Below are 16805 nucleotides of genomic sequence, written 5' to 3'. Positions count from 1 at the left end.
CTATTTCCCGCTGTCCTTTTGTTTTCTGTAAATTTCAGAAAATGCCCTCAACCTCAGGTTTAAGAGAGTGACAAACAAGTACAAGATAAGCACCACATCTTAATTGCCGCATTTTTCACAGCATTTTGCTGAAGAAGAAACATTTATGATTCCTTTTAAAGTTTCCTTCCAGGAAAGCAGAAAGAGGAAGGACATGCCTATGCTTGATTTCCCCCTTTTGCCCCATTCAGAACAATAAAGGACGAAAAATTTGAACTTGGAGGTTTCTTAGTCTCTGGCACGTACACAGAATAACTCAGGTTGAAAAGGACCTCAGAATTCAAATTCTGACCAAAAAACCCACAGAAAACTCTCTGGTGATGGGTTTTGTTAATAAAGCAAAATTCATGTTATTTACAGGCATTGCTTTTGTTCGGATGGGGAACAAAGCCACTAAATCGCTTTGCACTGCAATACATGAACTGTTAGTCTTCTGTTTTCCTTGCTGTTCTCATTTGCTCAATCCTTCTGCCAAACCAAGGAGCTCGGGACTGAAGAGGACAGTCCATGCTGGATGGGCCCACGCTTTGCCCGGTGCACTCCACTGTGGCTATGATATTCCACTCCTCCAGGATGTTGCTTACAGAGGGAGCTCTCGGCTTCCACTCACCCTTTGTCCCTAAGATATTAGTAGATTTGTCAACAATAGGAGAGTTTTCCCTCTGAGGTAACGGCTTATTATTTCCCAATACCAGATGGAGAACACAGGTGCAAAAAGTGCCAGCAACTTGCCAAAAATCACAGAAGAAATCCACAGAAAAGTAGACACTAAATCCAGATCTCTGAAGTTCAGCATTAATCGTTGGTATATCCCTCCTCAGAGTGTGCATGCAGGGTTACAGACTTCAACTGTGTTCCAGTTTGGAGAGCGACTCATTCCTCCCACTCTTTCTGTAGTGCCAGAAACATTCAGTAAAAAGAGCGATGAACAATAAAACACTCAGGTTGACTGAGGACTCAAAGTCTCAAGCAAGCATCAGATGGATGACAGTATTCTATCCCCCTATTCACTTGAAAATCATGACAGTAAAATACCACTAGCTGAAGGTGATCCTCCTGGCCCTGGTAGGGTAAGGATGTAAGGCAGAGTGCCTCTCGTGCAGAGGACAGCACAGCTTCCAGAAACAGGACACCAGCCTTCTCAGAGTGCAACACCTACATCATTAGCACCCTCTGCAAAACCCAGATCATAAAGCCTCAGAGCAAAACATTAGAGTGAGCTTCAACACAGAATTCCAAGCAAGTCCAAATTTTTTCATCTCTTTATATTGGAGATACTTAGAAACACTATTTTAGAAATAAATGCAAAACAGCAAAATTTTTAAACTAGCAAACAGCATACTTTGGATCTTACACTTTGCCTGCTTTTTTACTTTTTCACTTTAGGCTCACAATCATTCTTTTCCTCTTTGGCTTCTAGGAGCAACTAGGCACACTCAAACATGGAACAAGTACTAAAGGCATCATTCTTCCATAAAAAAATAGTTTTATCTCATCATAGGATCAATACACACATGTGTATACATACATATAAACAAATGACAGCGTTGAACAGAAGTAAGTGAAAAATTTCATGATAATTCTTCTGATCCTAGAACATTTTTAAAGCACCTGCATACCCGAAGCACCTCATGTATACCTTTACATCTTTGTTTCTTTTTTTAACTGAAAGGAAAGAAGTTGCTTATGAAACACAATCCAGTACGAACCTGACAAGTCAGACCAAGGAATACAGCATGATGTAACCTATGCTTATAATATCAAAGAGGATGAAATTAGTTCCCCTTTATTCACGTCAAACATGGCCTACTAACAATTCACATGATGCTTTGACTACAGTTTAGCCACCCTTGTTATAAAGAAACATGGGTCATCCATTCAGATCTTCATTATTTAGGCAGAACTAAACTTCTCATTAAAACCAAGAAAAAAAAAGTATTTAAGTATTCCTATGAAGTATATAAAAAGCTCGATCATGACTATTTAGAAAACCACTGGGTTTACACAGAGCTTTATCTCCAAGACATACTGTGATGAGCTTGCTGCTTTGTTTCTGAAAAGATGAGCTCAGGCAATAACTAAGCAGAAGTGATCCTTATGAGGAAATAAACTCATCTCCTCAGGACTGATTACTTAAACTGTTACTAAACACCCTGTGCATTATTATGGAGCGCTGAGTTTTATGGAAATTTAAATCCACCTCTCAAGGTCCTTTAAGGCAGCTAAGTAAACATACTCATTATTGAAAAATATAACACTGCTAAACATTCAAGCGCTCCTCTATTTGTTCTTTGAAAAAGCAGAGGAATAAGTTTTTGGTGAAATCTTCCACGGCTCTTAGCAGATTACTATAAACTTATTTCAAAACACTTCCCTCATCTTGATAATGTTTCAGCATCTCCAGGCAATTAAATCAAACTTTTCATAGTGCAAAGACAGCTCAAGCTTCACTGGCATTTTAATCCGTCTCTCAAGTTCCTGCTGATTACATGAAGCCCTGTGAGACAGGACCAAGAACTTCCAACTCACTTGTTTTTATCTAAGCTTGGTAGTTGGACATGCAAACAGAGAGTGGAGCTAAAACTATCTATATTACTTCCAGATATAGATAATCAGAAGTAATACCTCTTCCACACCCATTTGATCAAGGGAAACATCACCCAAGTGTTCAAAGGCTAAATGCTGCCAATATTCCTACAGAAGACCCTACACGCTGCAGCCCCAACGCATTGATAAAGTGGTAGCAACACCTAAAATGCAAATTTCCTGAAACTGAGCATCCAGGCATGGAGGCAGCCTCTGGCAGTTACTGAATATAGGGCCTCTCTCCTCCACGTGGCAGCTTACAAAGAGCTAGGTCGCTACTGAGCCATAAAGATTTTCATCACCCCAATGCTAACATCAAAACCAGGGGCAGCCTCAGCCCAACTCACTGAGCACATCCTGGTTAAGGGGGAGAGATAGAGAGTCCAAGGATGGAATTTCCCACAAGGGAAACCAGACACAGCACAACAAATTAGGTGGCCTCAAATGCACTTCTGAACGTCGAGCACACCGTTGCACCTGGAAACACCCCGGAATGCTTCAAAATTAGTCCTGACATGAAGGAATACTGATTGCCTGCCATGGGCTATGCTTTCTGACAGATCCAGTTGTAAGAAAGAAAACTATGCAAAGAATATTTTGAAACACCAGATACAGCCTAAATACCAGCACCAGCAGCCGTTTCCTCATTCTGCAGTGGCAGGAAGGACACGGCCCCAAAAGGAATCACTCTTCGTGTCACAACACCCTATCTGCCTGCAAAACAACACATTCATCTCAAAGGGATTTGAGACCCCTAATGAAACATGTCTAAGGAACCCCCAGAGAAGGAAGGCAAAGAACATTATTGTTGTCAGGGTTCAACTTCTGCACAGTACTAGCACACCATCAGTGACCCAGCAAACCAAAGTGACAGGAACTTCAGTTTTAAAGCCTTGTTTCTAAAACAGGATTGCATAAAACCCTATAAATCCTTACATGTAGTATTCATGCCTTAAACAGTAAGAATTAAGGGGAAAAAAAATTACTTAGGACTGTTGCTGCATCTGATTAACTTCAGTCACCAGAACTGCTGTTGAAGCGTAGCCAGGTTACAACAACTCCTCCACGGAAGCAGTATGATGCTGTACCTGGTGTTTCTGTATCGTGACTGTATTTTATTTCCTGCATCAAGAAAAGCAATTAATACATTCTTTGGGATCACACATAAAAAAAGAGCAACCTTGATTCTCTAACATTCACCCTGTTTAGCCCAAGGGGCTGCAAACAGACCAAATGCAGCTTGTTTCACGTTCTTTTGAATAACAACTGGAAGAAAGTAGCTTCAGTATTCAGTGGGCTCCTGAGACCATAAACTAATTTTGTACAGACTTTCTCCTTACACCTTATCGTTCACTTTATGTCAATACTTTCAATGTCAGTGAGCTGCTACCCTGATCCTACTTAGCCCATTTACAAGGATAAGTAGATGCAACAATCATCAGTAACTATTTAATTGCAGGGTTTTGTTTTTCCCAAAATATAGCCACAACATAAGTCACTGTATTTCAACTGTTGAAAAGTTTGCATCCTCTGAGCTTTTTCTATTGATCACATTCTGAACACAGACAATGGGAGACCAACATGCTTCATCTTTAAGGAAATTCAATTTTTCATTTCTTTGGAAAGAATCCAACCAGATATACTGTTAAATCCTTAAAAGATCCATCCTGAACTGTAAAGGTAAACTGTATTTTAATCCCATCCATCTTAAACTCAAAAACAGAACCCAGACTTCAAAATGGATTTGCGACTAGTTCTAGATTTAGAGAGTATACTGCTAGAACAATGAAACCAAACAGTTAAGGTATCAACTAGAACTACAGTATTAAATACATAAGAGATGGGTGCTTCAAAAGACCCTGACTATTCCCATTGTTAGGCTTACAGATTCATAATTCAGCCCTGAGGGACTCGTTTTCAGAAAACTGGGCATCCAGCAACTTCTGCTAGCATCCAAAAATTAACAGCAGCATGCCTCGTTTTAAAAATTAAACTGCTTATTTAGTTGGGGCAACAACATTCTGAAGGGTATTTTGGGGTTTTTTGTTGGAGTGGTGTCTTGGGGTTTTTGTTGTTGTTTTTTAAAAAATCTTGCCTCCTTACTTCACCATCTCCAGTCTGACTCTTACGATTTGAACATGCATACTCTCAAGCAGGACATGAAAATCCCATAAAGCTTCATCTCCATTAAAAGGAAAGAATAAACTAATAACCTAACTGCTCAAAAAACATGTAAAAGTTGTAATAAAAAAAAAAAACAAAACACACTATACTATTGATCTGGGATGATGTCTGTCAAGCTCCTGACAGAAGCTAACCTTCATGGCCAAATCACAAATCTCCTGAAACACTGGTGTGTAATGGAAAGTCTGACAGGCCATTAGTGACAACAGCATGAACAAGGTTCCAATAAACAATGAAAATGGAATTTTAAATGAACCACCATTAAAAAAAAAAAAAAAAACACAAAAACATTTACCCTGGAGGGCTGCAGCCCTAGAGTTTACCCCAGATTGTCATTCTCCACGACTTGATCATACACAGATATTCCCAAATATCCTGTGCTTGACTGCAGAAGGGGCAGGATGGGATCCTAGGGCACAAGATCTCAATACGCCTTCTGACACCAGTTATTTTCTCTTCAGCCTTAATATTAAAGATGGTTATTTGCCTCTGTAACCCGACACAATCCTATCCCAACATCACAAGGTCTCCCAGTCCCAGTGTGAGATTCTGTCATTTGTCCCCCTCTCAGTCCTCACCACCACAACACAGAAACACACCACAGCAAAATCACAGCCTCTCTTCTGCTCTGCGATACCAACAGAAAGAAATCTAATCAACAAAAAGCACGCCACCTAGCACAGCCCTGCCAGGAAGGACATTTCCCAGCAGCCACCTTCAACTACTTTGTTCTCACTGATGCATTACAGCAAGAGACATTACCTTAAAAATTGGCGCTGCACCCTGGTTTTTGAAATTACCAGCTCCAGCCCTGATCCAAGCGTCCAAAATTACCCTCCATCGGACTTCCCCGAGTCTGATGTCCTTGGAGTACAAACAGTACTCCTCACATGAGTACTGTTTGCTGAGGCCCATCCCAGACCAGCACGACAAGCTCCTCTCTCCCACCCTCTGTTCTCTAGCACAGCCAGCCCTGCACCTTGCTGGGACAGAAAGCAAGACAGATCCCTCGCAGGACCTGCTGAGCACATCCCTCACCCCATCGGTCCTGCACACAGGGCTGCTGGACAAGCAGAAAACACATTCCCATCCCATGGTCAAACCCACTGGGTCTCAGAATTGGCTCCAGCTGTGGTTTCTCCTACACCACCCTATCCAAGCACTCAACTACACATCAAATGTATACACGCATGCTTGATTTCACAAATTTCTCCCAGACAGTTTTCTATGCCAGGCAAAAAAAAAAAAAGCAGCTTTAAAATCATCTTCCCCTTCTACCTCTAAAAATAAACAAATCGATCACATTATACCCATTTCCACACTGGAATTTCATTGCTATTTGCTCATCTTTCTCCAACACAAATCTGAGGTTCGATATGCAGCGGGAGCTGGTTAAATCACTTTGACTTCAAAGTACCTACTTTAACTCTGATTTAAATAATCTGTTCTGATCTTGCTTTGCATTTATACTTTCTAGAACTTTTCCTGGAAAGAAACAGATTCTTCCTGGCTGTAACAATGATTTTTTTTTTTTTTTTAACTCATTAGGAAGCTACTCTATAAACATTTTTTTATTTTACTATTTATAAATTACTTACATTAGCATCTTTTTTCTTCAGTATTTGACTATTCATTTTTATTCAACATTTCATATTCATTAGCTGTAAAACGTTTTATAAATAGGACAAAAGAACTTGCGCAAATATTAAGGTACAAGTAATAAAAACAGTATTTTAAACTCAAATTAAATCCTTCTAAATGTGTTGAATGAAAAGAAAGTAAATTTATCAACATATTTATATATTAAACTAACTCATTACAGCGGACATTACCTGTAGTTAGTCAATTTGGTTATACAGAACCCTCAAGTTTTCGTAAGGACAGATGTGATTTTCATACCTTCTTGTTATTCATAGATCAAAAGAAAACAAAGCTCCCCAGCTTCTGTAGTTTCTCACCTTTAACTGAGCAAGTCACTGAACTCACTCCAGGAAGAACCATGAATGAAGAATATGTTTTGTTTCTGCATGAAAGCTACTCCTGTCAAACCAGTTCTGTACTGCAGCAAATTCTCAGCAGACATTTACACCTACTCATTGGTTACACTTTCTTCAAAGTTTCAGAAGCAAATATAATCTTCTTGAATATTATAATTTAATTAAAGTTATTACACTATGATAGAATTTAGGCCTGAATCTAGTACTTTCAAACCCAAATTATTCATTCTTCTTTTAATTCTTCACTCTAACCTCTTCTGCTTTCCAAAAATTTATTTCACCATTCTTCATCCTTCTACCCACATTTTCCCACTTGGGTCTTTATGTTTCCATCAAATGTTCAAAACACTCACATGCACAAGCACTTACTGTATGCCACCTCATCATTTCTTCTCTCAGGAAGGCTTGAGACCTAATTATTTCCAGGATTTATTCATCAAGATAATTTGGCACATGAATCATCCCACTGTCTTTACTCACGTGACAAGCCCTGAGGTGCACTGCTGCACAAACAAGTCCAAGAGATCCTCAGACTTTGAGGATGAACATTCCTCCTTCTGCTGTCCCTATGCCAAGTACACCCTCCTCTGCCCGCCCCTCAGCAAGTCAGTCAAATACAAGAACGTCTCCTCTACCACCAGGAAAGGAAATGGAAGAAACACTTTGTTACTAATGTATTGGGTTTGCGTGGCAGGGTTTTGGTAGTAGAGGGGCTACAGAGGTGGCTTCTGTTAGAAGCTGCTAGAAGTTTCCCCTATGCCCGACAGAGCCAATGCCAGCTGGCTCCAAGATGGACCCGCCGCTGGCCAAGGCCAAGACCATCAGCAACGGTGGTAGCGCCTCTGGGATAACATATTTAAGAAGGGGGGGCGGGGACACGACTGCTGGGCAACAGTAGCTGGAGAGAGGAATGAGAACATGTGAGAGAAACAACCCTGCAGACAGCAAGGCCAGTGAAGAAGGAGGGGGAGGAGGTGCTCCAGGCGCTGGAGCAGAGATTCCCCTGAAGTCTGTGGTGAAAAACATGGTGAGGCAGGCTGTCCCCCTGCAGCCCATGGAGGTTAACGGTGGAGCAGATACCCACCTGCAGCCCATGGAGGACCCCATGCCAGAGCAGGTGGATGTGCTTAAAGGAGGCTATGACACCATGGGAAGCCCACGCTGGAGCAGGTTTGCTCTCAGGACTTGCGACCCCATGGGGGAACCACGCTGGAGCAGTTCGTGAAGAACTGCAGCCCATGGGAAGGACTCACGTGGGAGAAGTTCGCGGAGGACTGTCTCCTGTTGGAGGGACCTCATGCTGGAGTAGGGGAAGAGCGTGAGGAGGAAGGAGCGGCAAAGGCAATGTGTGATGAACTGACTGCAACCCCCATTCCCCATCCCACTGTGCTGCTCAGGGGGAGGAGTTAGAGAATTCAGGAGTGAAGTTGAGCCTGGGAAGAGGAGAGGGGTGGGGGAAAGGTGTTTTAAGATTTGGTTTTATTTCTCATTACGCTACTCTGATTTGACTGGCAATAAATTAATTTTATTTCCAAAGTCAAGTCTGTTTTACCTGTGAGAGTAATTGCTGAGTGATCTCCCTGTCCTTATCTCAACCCACAAGCCTTTCGTCGTATTTCCTCTCCCCTGTCCAGTTGAGGAGGGTGAGTGATAGAACAGCTTGGCGGACACCTGGCATCCAGTCAGGGTCAACCCACCACAACTGATAAGACTATTGGGCCTTTTGCAGGGTGCAGCCTCTCCACCAGCACCCGTGACCACCACTATTACAGATCTTCAGTGCCTGGTGGCAGCAGTTTTGAACTGCTTGTTTACCCCTAGTTTCCTGCAGCCCATGGGGCAAGACCTGCTTCTCAAGATCCTTACAATTTCTCCACCTTTTGCCTGGCTACACATCTCCATTACCGATCAGCCACAGTTCAAGTCATTATTCAGATCTACCTACTTATTTTTTCTTACTCATTATAAGTTCCAGTATGCACCAAGTCACACCTCCACCCAAGCACATAGTGCTACACTAAAGGCAGGACAATTTGTCACTGCAGGGCAGAAGCACACAGGAAAATTAAGCATCTGACAACATTACACAGTGAGCTTCAGGCACAACCAAAAATAAAACCCTCCCAGTTCAGGGCTTTGGCCAAAAAGGTAACTTCAGAGCCTTACATGCAGCCTGGCTAAGAAGACAGCTCAAGTCCATCATTCCCCCAGAAGAACTATTTTCCCAGAGAAATGTTCTAACAAACGGCATTTCAGAATGAACTTTGCGCACAACGCTAGCGTAATACTCTGCACAACTGGATGACACTAACACCCAGCTGAGACTTCTCAGAGCAGCATCATCTTTCCCCATATGCAGCTTGGTAAGGAGTCATGCATGAGTCATTATTTGGAAGCCTGGTGTCAGATTTGCTATATTTTCTACATTACACTAACAGTACAACAAGGAAAATCCCATGCAAGGGGTTTTACATTTTTGGACAATACTTGTCAAATGCTCATGTGATATTCCTGAAATAAAGCAATTCCTCTCACCAAAACCCAGTGTCAGCAAAAATAGCAATTTCCTTCTGAGGCTGGGGAGTAAGAGCTCACTTACAGAAAATACACAAAAGAAGAGAGGCCACCCAAATTATTACTCGGCAAGTCCCATTTTGTTGTCAAGGGGTTAACAGCATTTGGGGAAAACCCAGAATTTAACATGGTCAAAGTCTTTGCCAGCTGATTTCAAGAGAACTCAGAAAAACTCACAACAGGTTTAACCTACTGACACAGCTGAAAAGGATTTGCCCATTACAAAAAGAAACGCCACTAACATAAAATCAGCTATGGGCGTGCTTGTCCTGCAGCCCAACAGGTGAAGTGCCACAGGTTGGATCATTGGGACTGTTTTGAATACCAGCATCCAGGCACAAAGAACAGACAAAACCTCTGTGTTAGTCACCTGAACCCATAGGGGACCATGACTACCTTCATGAGTACTGAACTCAAGGAAAAGCCTTTACAGCTGCTGTGCTGCTAGTGCCCAGCACAGCTGGACTACAGCTATTTTGATCATGCTGCACGCCCTGCAACAGCATTTGCTAGTGCAGTCCAGACATGCATAAATTTAAGCCATAGAATTACACCTGATAACCTTCTGTTCATCTACAATTTCTGTTGAGCACCACTCCAAAAACTCAGTGTTTTTCCTAAGAGAACTATTTAAGCTATTTACTTCCCTCGTAATAAATCACGGAATAGGGAAAAAGAGCACTTGTTCACTGGGAGTGACAATGCTGTACATCAGATAACGTGCAGCACGCTATAAAGTGACAATCTTAGAGAATCTGTGCTACAAATCTCCACTTTTGTATATTGAAGTATTTTCCATCTCCTAGGCCTTAAGGAAGCTTCCCAATATCTCCCTCCCAAACTTTAAGCAATAATGTGTATAGAGTAAAAAAAGCTGATCAGATGCTCTGACAATTTAAATGTCCCTATGGCAACCTGAGTCTGCAACCTCTAATCCTGAGAGGTGTCCCATTTTGTGACTCTGTGGTGCTTCAGGATTAGGAAGGGGAGTGCAAGCGCAAACTGATATTCAGCAACCGTGCTCAGAAATAGCCACCATAGAACAGACTCGCCCTGCATTAAAATTGCCACACTGTCCCACAACCACTACAGATGAAGGGCCATCACACCTCCAGCTGCCCTGGGCAGCGAGTTATACAGGACTTCTCAACTTGCAGGACACTGCACTCATTGGAAAGGCATAACAGCTTGGCAAACTGCAGGGTTTTCTGCTAAAAGTTTAGCTGTGTTCCCTGGATATAAAAATTCAACATCTGATCCACTGCTGTGGTGACATATAACCTATTTCCCCACAGGTACAGACATGCACAGGCAAATCTCCACAGCCAGGATCAGTGCAACAGCCTCAGTGCAACAAGCTAAGCAGATGTCCTGAGGTTTTCCTTTCAAGCCTTCTGGGAGAAGAAAGGCGCAATACTGTCCCATTACTTGGGTAATTATCCCAAAGTTACACAGCAGGACTTCTCAGGATGAGCTATTGTGGATATGTGTTCCAACACAAGCAGAAAGTATTTCTATGTTCTTACCAGCCACTACAGTTTTTCCCTTTTCCAATTTCAGTAAAAGCAATAGTGATATTTCTATTCCTGCGAGTCTTTATTTTAATTCAAACAGGATATGGCCAAACATGAGCTGACAACAGCTTTTTAATGAATGCAATCTCACAAGCATTTAGATTTTGTGGGTTTTTTTCTGTTTTGTTTACAGTTTCTTTGCCACAACACTCTCTTCGGCCCTGTAACTTTTTTACACTACAGTAAAGCCCAGAGATCCAATTCCATTAGAAAAATGCATGAAGAAACAAGAAAGACTCATCATTTCTCTTTGCTTGCACAAGCTCTCATTATATGCAAGGCAAAAATAAAGAAGGGAGAGCCCATTCCTCCCTGTGGAGACCACAGTAATCACTGGCAGACAAACTGATGCACAAAGGTCAGAGGGAGAACCAGAGAGATTTCCCATGCCAGTCCACACCACAAAACCAGTAAAACTCAAATAAAAACTTATTCTGAGTTTTTAAGGGAGACTCAGAAACAGAGACTTTTAGGACCTTATAAATGAGCTGAGGAAGGATGAGCTATTAATAAAGGCCACATGGAAGAAAGAAGTATTGCCCATCAGTGTTCATAATTTAAAGCCCTGACCCTGCAAAGACTTCTGGGCATTCATTCCCTTAGAGCACACGTCCAGTCCAGGATATACAAAAGTTTTGAAGATGGTAGGAACCATTCCTCACATCAAAAATTTCTATGATCTCTATTGTTGCACAGAAAAAATGATGATTTCTATTCATTAGCTTAGCCAGAAGGGTTTCCTGATGCAAAGGATTTTTGTTAAGGCAGCTGCCGTAACACTCTGTCACCTAAAGTCAACTGAATTTCAACTTCAAACTTTTATTTTGCAATGCGTAGGCTTTGCCAAAAGCTAAATAAAGATGTGTCATGTAAAATTTGCATCGATCGAGATATAAATGAACAAGATAGCCAGAGGGCTGAAGAAAACCTCCATGATTTAAAAAATAACTGACCATCAAGAGCCACAATGTTACGTGATTCCCAGACCATGGCAAGGGGCGTGAAGTCATTTACTCAGAGAAGGGAGGTGTCTAACTCAGAAGAGGGGAAAAAAAAAATCTACAGAGATCATTTGAGAGCCATAGGACCGCATGCACTGGCAAGAGTAACAGAAAATTTGGTTTGTTTGTATTCCAAAACACATATACAGTTTATACTTCAAAAATATATATATATATATCAGCTTATACGCGTGGTGCCTTCCGACCGTCTTCCTCCAAGGACGTTTCAGACAATGGAGCAGACAACCCCTCTCTCCGGTTCTTGGGGACTTCAGAAGGAAAAAGGGCCCATCCCCGTGAGGGCAGCACAGCCCGGCAGCACACAACAGGTTTCCCGGCCACCGCCAGCACACGGCGAAGCGGCAGACTGACCCAGCCCGCAGCCGTGGAGCAGCGGGGGGGTTCCCGCTCCCGCGGAGCGCCGCCCGGCCCGGAGCGCCGCGCCCGCCCCTCCGCTCCCCCTCCCGCCCAGCCCGGCGGGGAGGCCCCGGCCGCCGACTCACCGAGGCCGCTGATCTCCTGGCGGAGGCCGGCGCGGCTCCGCTCCTCCGCTATCGCCCGCAGCATCTGCTGCAGGGAACGGTCCAGGTCACCGTTGGCCTCCTCGTCCCTCGGCCCGGCGCGGCCGCCGCTCCTGGCAGAGGCCATGCTGCCGCTGCCGCCGGCGATGATCTCATGTCAGGCCGCCCCGCGGAGGCGGCCGCGGCACCCGGCGCTGCCGCCCCCGCCGCCCGCACGGCTCTCCCGGCAGCGGCGGGCGGAGCCGGGCGGGGGGGGGCCGCACTAGGTAGCGACGACGAGAAACCCTCCCACTCCGCTTCCTCCGGCTACGGCGAGGGGCGCGACCCTGCCCAGTTCGTCCTCAGAAAGTTTCCCGGTCGTCACCGTCAGCCCCTCGGGACGCGGCGATCGCTTCCACAGGCGCTGCCCAGCCGCGCTCCGCCGCTTCCTGCTACAGAGGCCACGGGGCCCTGGGGCGGGGCGGGGGCGGGTTCAGGAGCCGCCGGGACCGCCCCCGTGGCGCACGCCTCGTTGTCCCCCAGCCGGGTTTTCCTGGCGATAATTGGATATAAACCTAAAATATTTACGCGGGCCTTCTGAACCTGATGAAGACCTGACTCCTTGCTGCACAAACACGCCTTCAGCTGTAGGGGTTCGGCAGGAAAAGCTTCCTCTGGAAGGTATAAACCGAGTAAGAAAACCCAGAGTGTGGTTTTGACCAACCCATTAATGGGTTGGTCTTCTGAGGACATCAGTAAGAGCCCTCCCACCCAGGATAAACCCCCTGCTCATTCCCCCATGCTCCCACCTCCAAGTATTGCTTTTCATGTGCTACGTTGGTGAGAAATACCTTTTCCTGTATAAAGAACAAAGCATGTCCAAGCAGAAAATGCAAAATAGTATTTCAGGTGTTTCATAACCCCACGAGGCCAAACAGAAAAATCAGAAAATCCAGCTGCAGGCAGGCTCTGTGAGGAGAGCAGAGCCATGCTCCTGACCATCATCCAGGGCAGACCACGCAGTCCTGCATCTCTCCCATCTAAAGATCTTTTGTTTCCAGTCAGGCTTTCTGGCCACTTTCTTCTCTGTCTTTCCCTCTATGTCCCACAGATTTGCCCCCAGACTCTTGCCAGAGTAGGCAGAGCTCTCCTGACATCAAAATCTCCTGCGCTGCTGCTTCCTTCTTCCTCACCTGTTCCTCACCAGCTGTAACCATATCTATACAGCACTACAGGGACAAAACCCAACCTAAGGCATCCCCTGAAGTGTCTACCAAGAGCTAGGTCACCTCTCCCTTAGTATTAGCACATCTTGCTAGTGAAACGTAATGTAAATTGGGGATGGGTGATCTCAGGAAATAAGTCAGCTTGTGCTGCAGAGATCAGACCCCAAGCCCTGCTGCTGCTGCTGGTTGCCCCCAGCAGATACCAACAGCCAAACCTTCCTCAGCTCATAAATTAAGGATTTGCTAAGCCACAGATGGAGAGCAATACAACTGCTCGCCCAGTTCTTCGGCAAACAATTTGCTCAACATTTTTTTTGTTTATAATATTACTTTATGCTCTCCTCAGTTCCTAAAAATATTGTAAGGCTTATGCAGCCTTTTCTTCTCTGTGAAGTCCTATTTGAAACTTAGCAGGCCCTGAGGGCAGTGGTGGGAAGGAGAGAAGGGGACAGAGGACTTAAGACCTGAGCTGGACATCATTTGAGAGCTAGGCTTTTTGCTACAACTTAATAAGAAAGAAAAGTTTTCAAATACTGCATGATCATTCTCCAAAATAGCATATATTTACACCATGTTTCCAATTTCTGTTTCGTGTCAACTTTTGACACCCAGTAGCTAACAATCAGACACCTGCTGAATGCTATTTAAAACTACATACTGATTTCCCATTAGAGGGGTATAAACAAGAGTGTTTTCTACAGAAGACCCCTATGCTGAATTGGACACGGGAGAAATTTGAAGTCGACACAGCATTTTGCTAGTAAAATATCTAGTGTTTTACAAAGCAATGGAAAGTGTGGACATACAATCACGGGATTTGAGCACCTCTTCCGTTGTTAAATCTGATAGTTCAGTTCCTCAGAGAGAATGAAGGTTTGCAGTCACATGCTGGCCCTGTAAATGCGTGCTTTAGAGTTATTTATCCCACGGGCTTACAAAGGAGAGAGCAACAGAAGACTGTCCTGTACTGTTAGCCTCCAAGTTGTTCCTGACATTGCCAAGATATGACACTTGAGACAGAAAGAAGGAATCCCTTTGCTGCCAGAGGAACTCATGGTCTCATTTACCTCATGCTGTGCTGTACTACCTAAGGATCCGGCATTTTTCCGCAGTAGATTACTGCTTGATTCCAACACCACTATCATGTTAGGGGTATATGGAAATACTTGACACTTGTGTCACCAGCCAGTAGACAGCCCTGCAGCCGTTTCTCCAGAGCCTCCAGCAGTTAAGCCTCTCTGCTGTGCCCTTAAGACTCACCCTACAGTTCCAGCAACCCTGCTTAAAAAAAGCAATTGAGCAAACCTGCTGCTGCCCCATCCAGGCCTTCTGTATAATGAAATGGGATTTCTACCCCTGCTCAGTTCCTAGCCCTACCTTCAGCTTTCTCTGGCTTCTACCAAAACAGGCCCACGGACAAAATCCTCTGTTCTTTTTCTTCTCGTAGGCCACCCCAGCCAAGATCACAGCTCTTGATTAGAAGATAAAGTCTGTTTTCTTAAAGGGGCTATTGATTAAGTACCCTTAGGATCAGTTAGAAATCTGAAATGCTGATTGATTTTGGTTTTTAAAGGTCCCATAGTACATTTTAAAACAACAAACCCCTCTGTCTAGCCAAACTCTTGATGGAGAGGGGGCATTATATTCTGTCTTTACGTATTGCTCCTAAAGGTCATCTTCATCAACACTTAGCACCATGTTATCACTATAATGGGTATCAGCAGCCCTATCCTACCATGCATGCTCTCACTGAATTCAATTACACACAAAATCGTAAATTCTCTATCTTGCAAAGCAGTAATGGGAGTCAGGGCCCTGGGGACACTAATAGGCCTTAATGGCCCTGACCAGCCTCACCTGGGGCCTCCACACACACCCACAGGCTGGGGACTCTATTTAAGCTTAACCCTGAGGCTCTGCCTGTGTTATAGTAAAGGAGTGTTGGTCTTTAATTCTGCTACAGCTGTGTCTCTGTCTGGCTAGGGAGGCTATTGATCTGGACCCTGACATACAGGCTGATTTCTCAGCTTGGCCATGGACTTGCTTTATCACTATGGAGGTACCTTTTGATCTAGGCTATGATTTACCCTATTCCCTTGCTTAGGCTCTGTAGTGCTGAGCTGTGGCCCCCAAGGGCCCTACAAGCCTGGGAGTCTCCCTCTGGCCCACAGGGAGCTTCCAGCCTGCGCAGTACCCTGACAGTAGGTCCCTGTACTTTCTTATATAATACTGCACTTTGCGTCCTGATGTAAAATATGTACATTAATCAACAAGATGGATAGGCTGGATGCATCTCTCTGACTTAGGATGTGTGTTCTCTACAGTAGAAACCTAAAGCAATACAAAACCTCAAGTTTGTGGTAAGTAACCAGCTGACTTCATGTTGTGACGTATGTCTTTTGAATTAGTCAATAAGAGTCAAGCTTTGCTACACTCAGCGCAAAAGTCAAGCAAGTTATTTATATAAGGCTATATTTTCCTTGCTATATTTATTTTAGTAGCAGCTAATAGCAATAGTCTGCAGTGCGTGTTAATAAGACCACGTGGTGTGTGACTATCTAACAATTAAAATGAGTTTGTGAGTTAGCAGATATGGGCTTATTTAATGCATTTGAATGTATTTCTAATGGATGAATCCTACACTATATGTGCTTTACAGTACTGACCCTGTCAAAACTTGTGTAACTATTTACAGCCTGTCAAAGAGATGGGCATTACTTACATGTTTCAGGTTCTGTATGTGCATAAACTTTAGCAGGAATAGGCTTTGATTCTGAAGCTTTGAAAGTCCTATTCAACCCCTTACAATCATCTGAAGTACCCTCTTTCTTTGTCTTTCTTTACTGATAATAATGAATTCAGATTTATAACAGCTACATGTGGCAAATGAATGTTATATCCACTTCAAAGATACAGGGCATTAAGTGCAGTTTTGTGCTGAAGAGATTAAGCAATTTGCTTAAAAATCCTAATCATATTTTAGTAACAAATTGGGGTATCTCCATCTTCAACTGTCTGCTGCTTTCTGCTGAAGGTATGCTTGTGGGTCAGTGGGCCATCTGGTGAATTTATATGTAAAAATTAAATCTGCAGGTTTTACTTAATTGCCTCCCTAACTGCATCA

At 43.8% G+C, this 16805-nt stretch overlaps 1 protein-coding gene across 4 annotated transcripts in view; it reads right to left on the bottom strand.

Annotated features, from left to right (window-relative positions):
• The window catches only part of KIAA0930 (KIAA0930 ortholog), a 76605-nt gene extending 63997 nt beyond the window's left edge, over positions 1-12608 (bottom strand). For all 4 annotated transcript variants that reach the window (XR_011048268.1, XR_011048267.1, XM_068402115.1 and 1 more), the window contains exon 1: positions 12459-12608. Coding sequence is in view for 2 of the 4 variants with exons in the window: in XM_068402115.1 (XP_068258216.1) it covers positions 12459-12603 (145 nt within the window). In the remaining 2 variants the exon portion in view is untranslated. The remainder of the gene's footprint in view (positions 1-12458) is intronic.
• Between the last annotated feature and the right edge of the window lie 4197 nt (positions 12609-16805).

This window comes from Nyctibius grandis, chromosome 5, assembly GCF_013368605.1.
Source record: "Nyctibius grandis isolate bNycGra1 chromosome 5, bNycGra1.pri, whole genome shotgun sequence".
In the NCBI taxonomy this organism is placed as follows: domain Eukaryota; kingdom Metazoa; phylum Chordata; class Aves; order Nyctibiiformes; family Nyctibiidae; genus Nyctibius; species Nyctibius grandis.
Note: the sequence above shows the minus strand (reverse complement) of the source record. Positions and strands in the feature narration are given on the sequence as shown.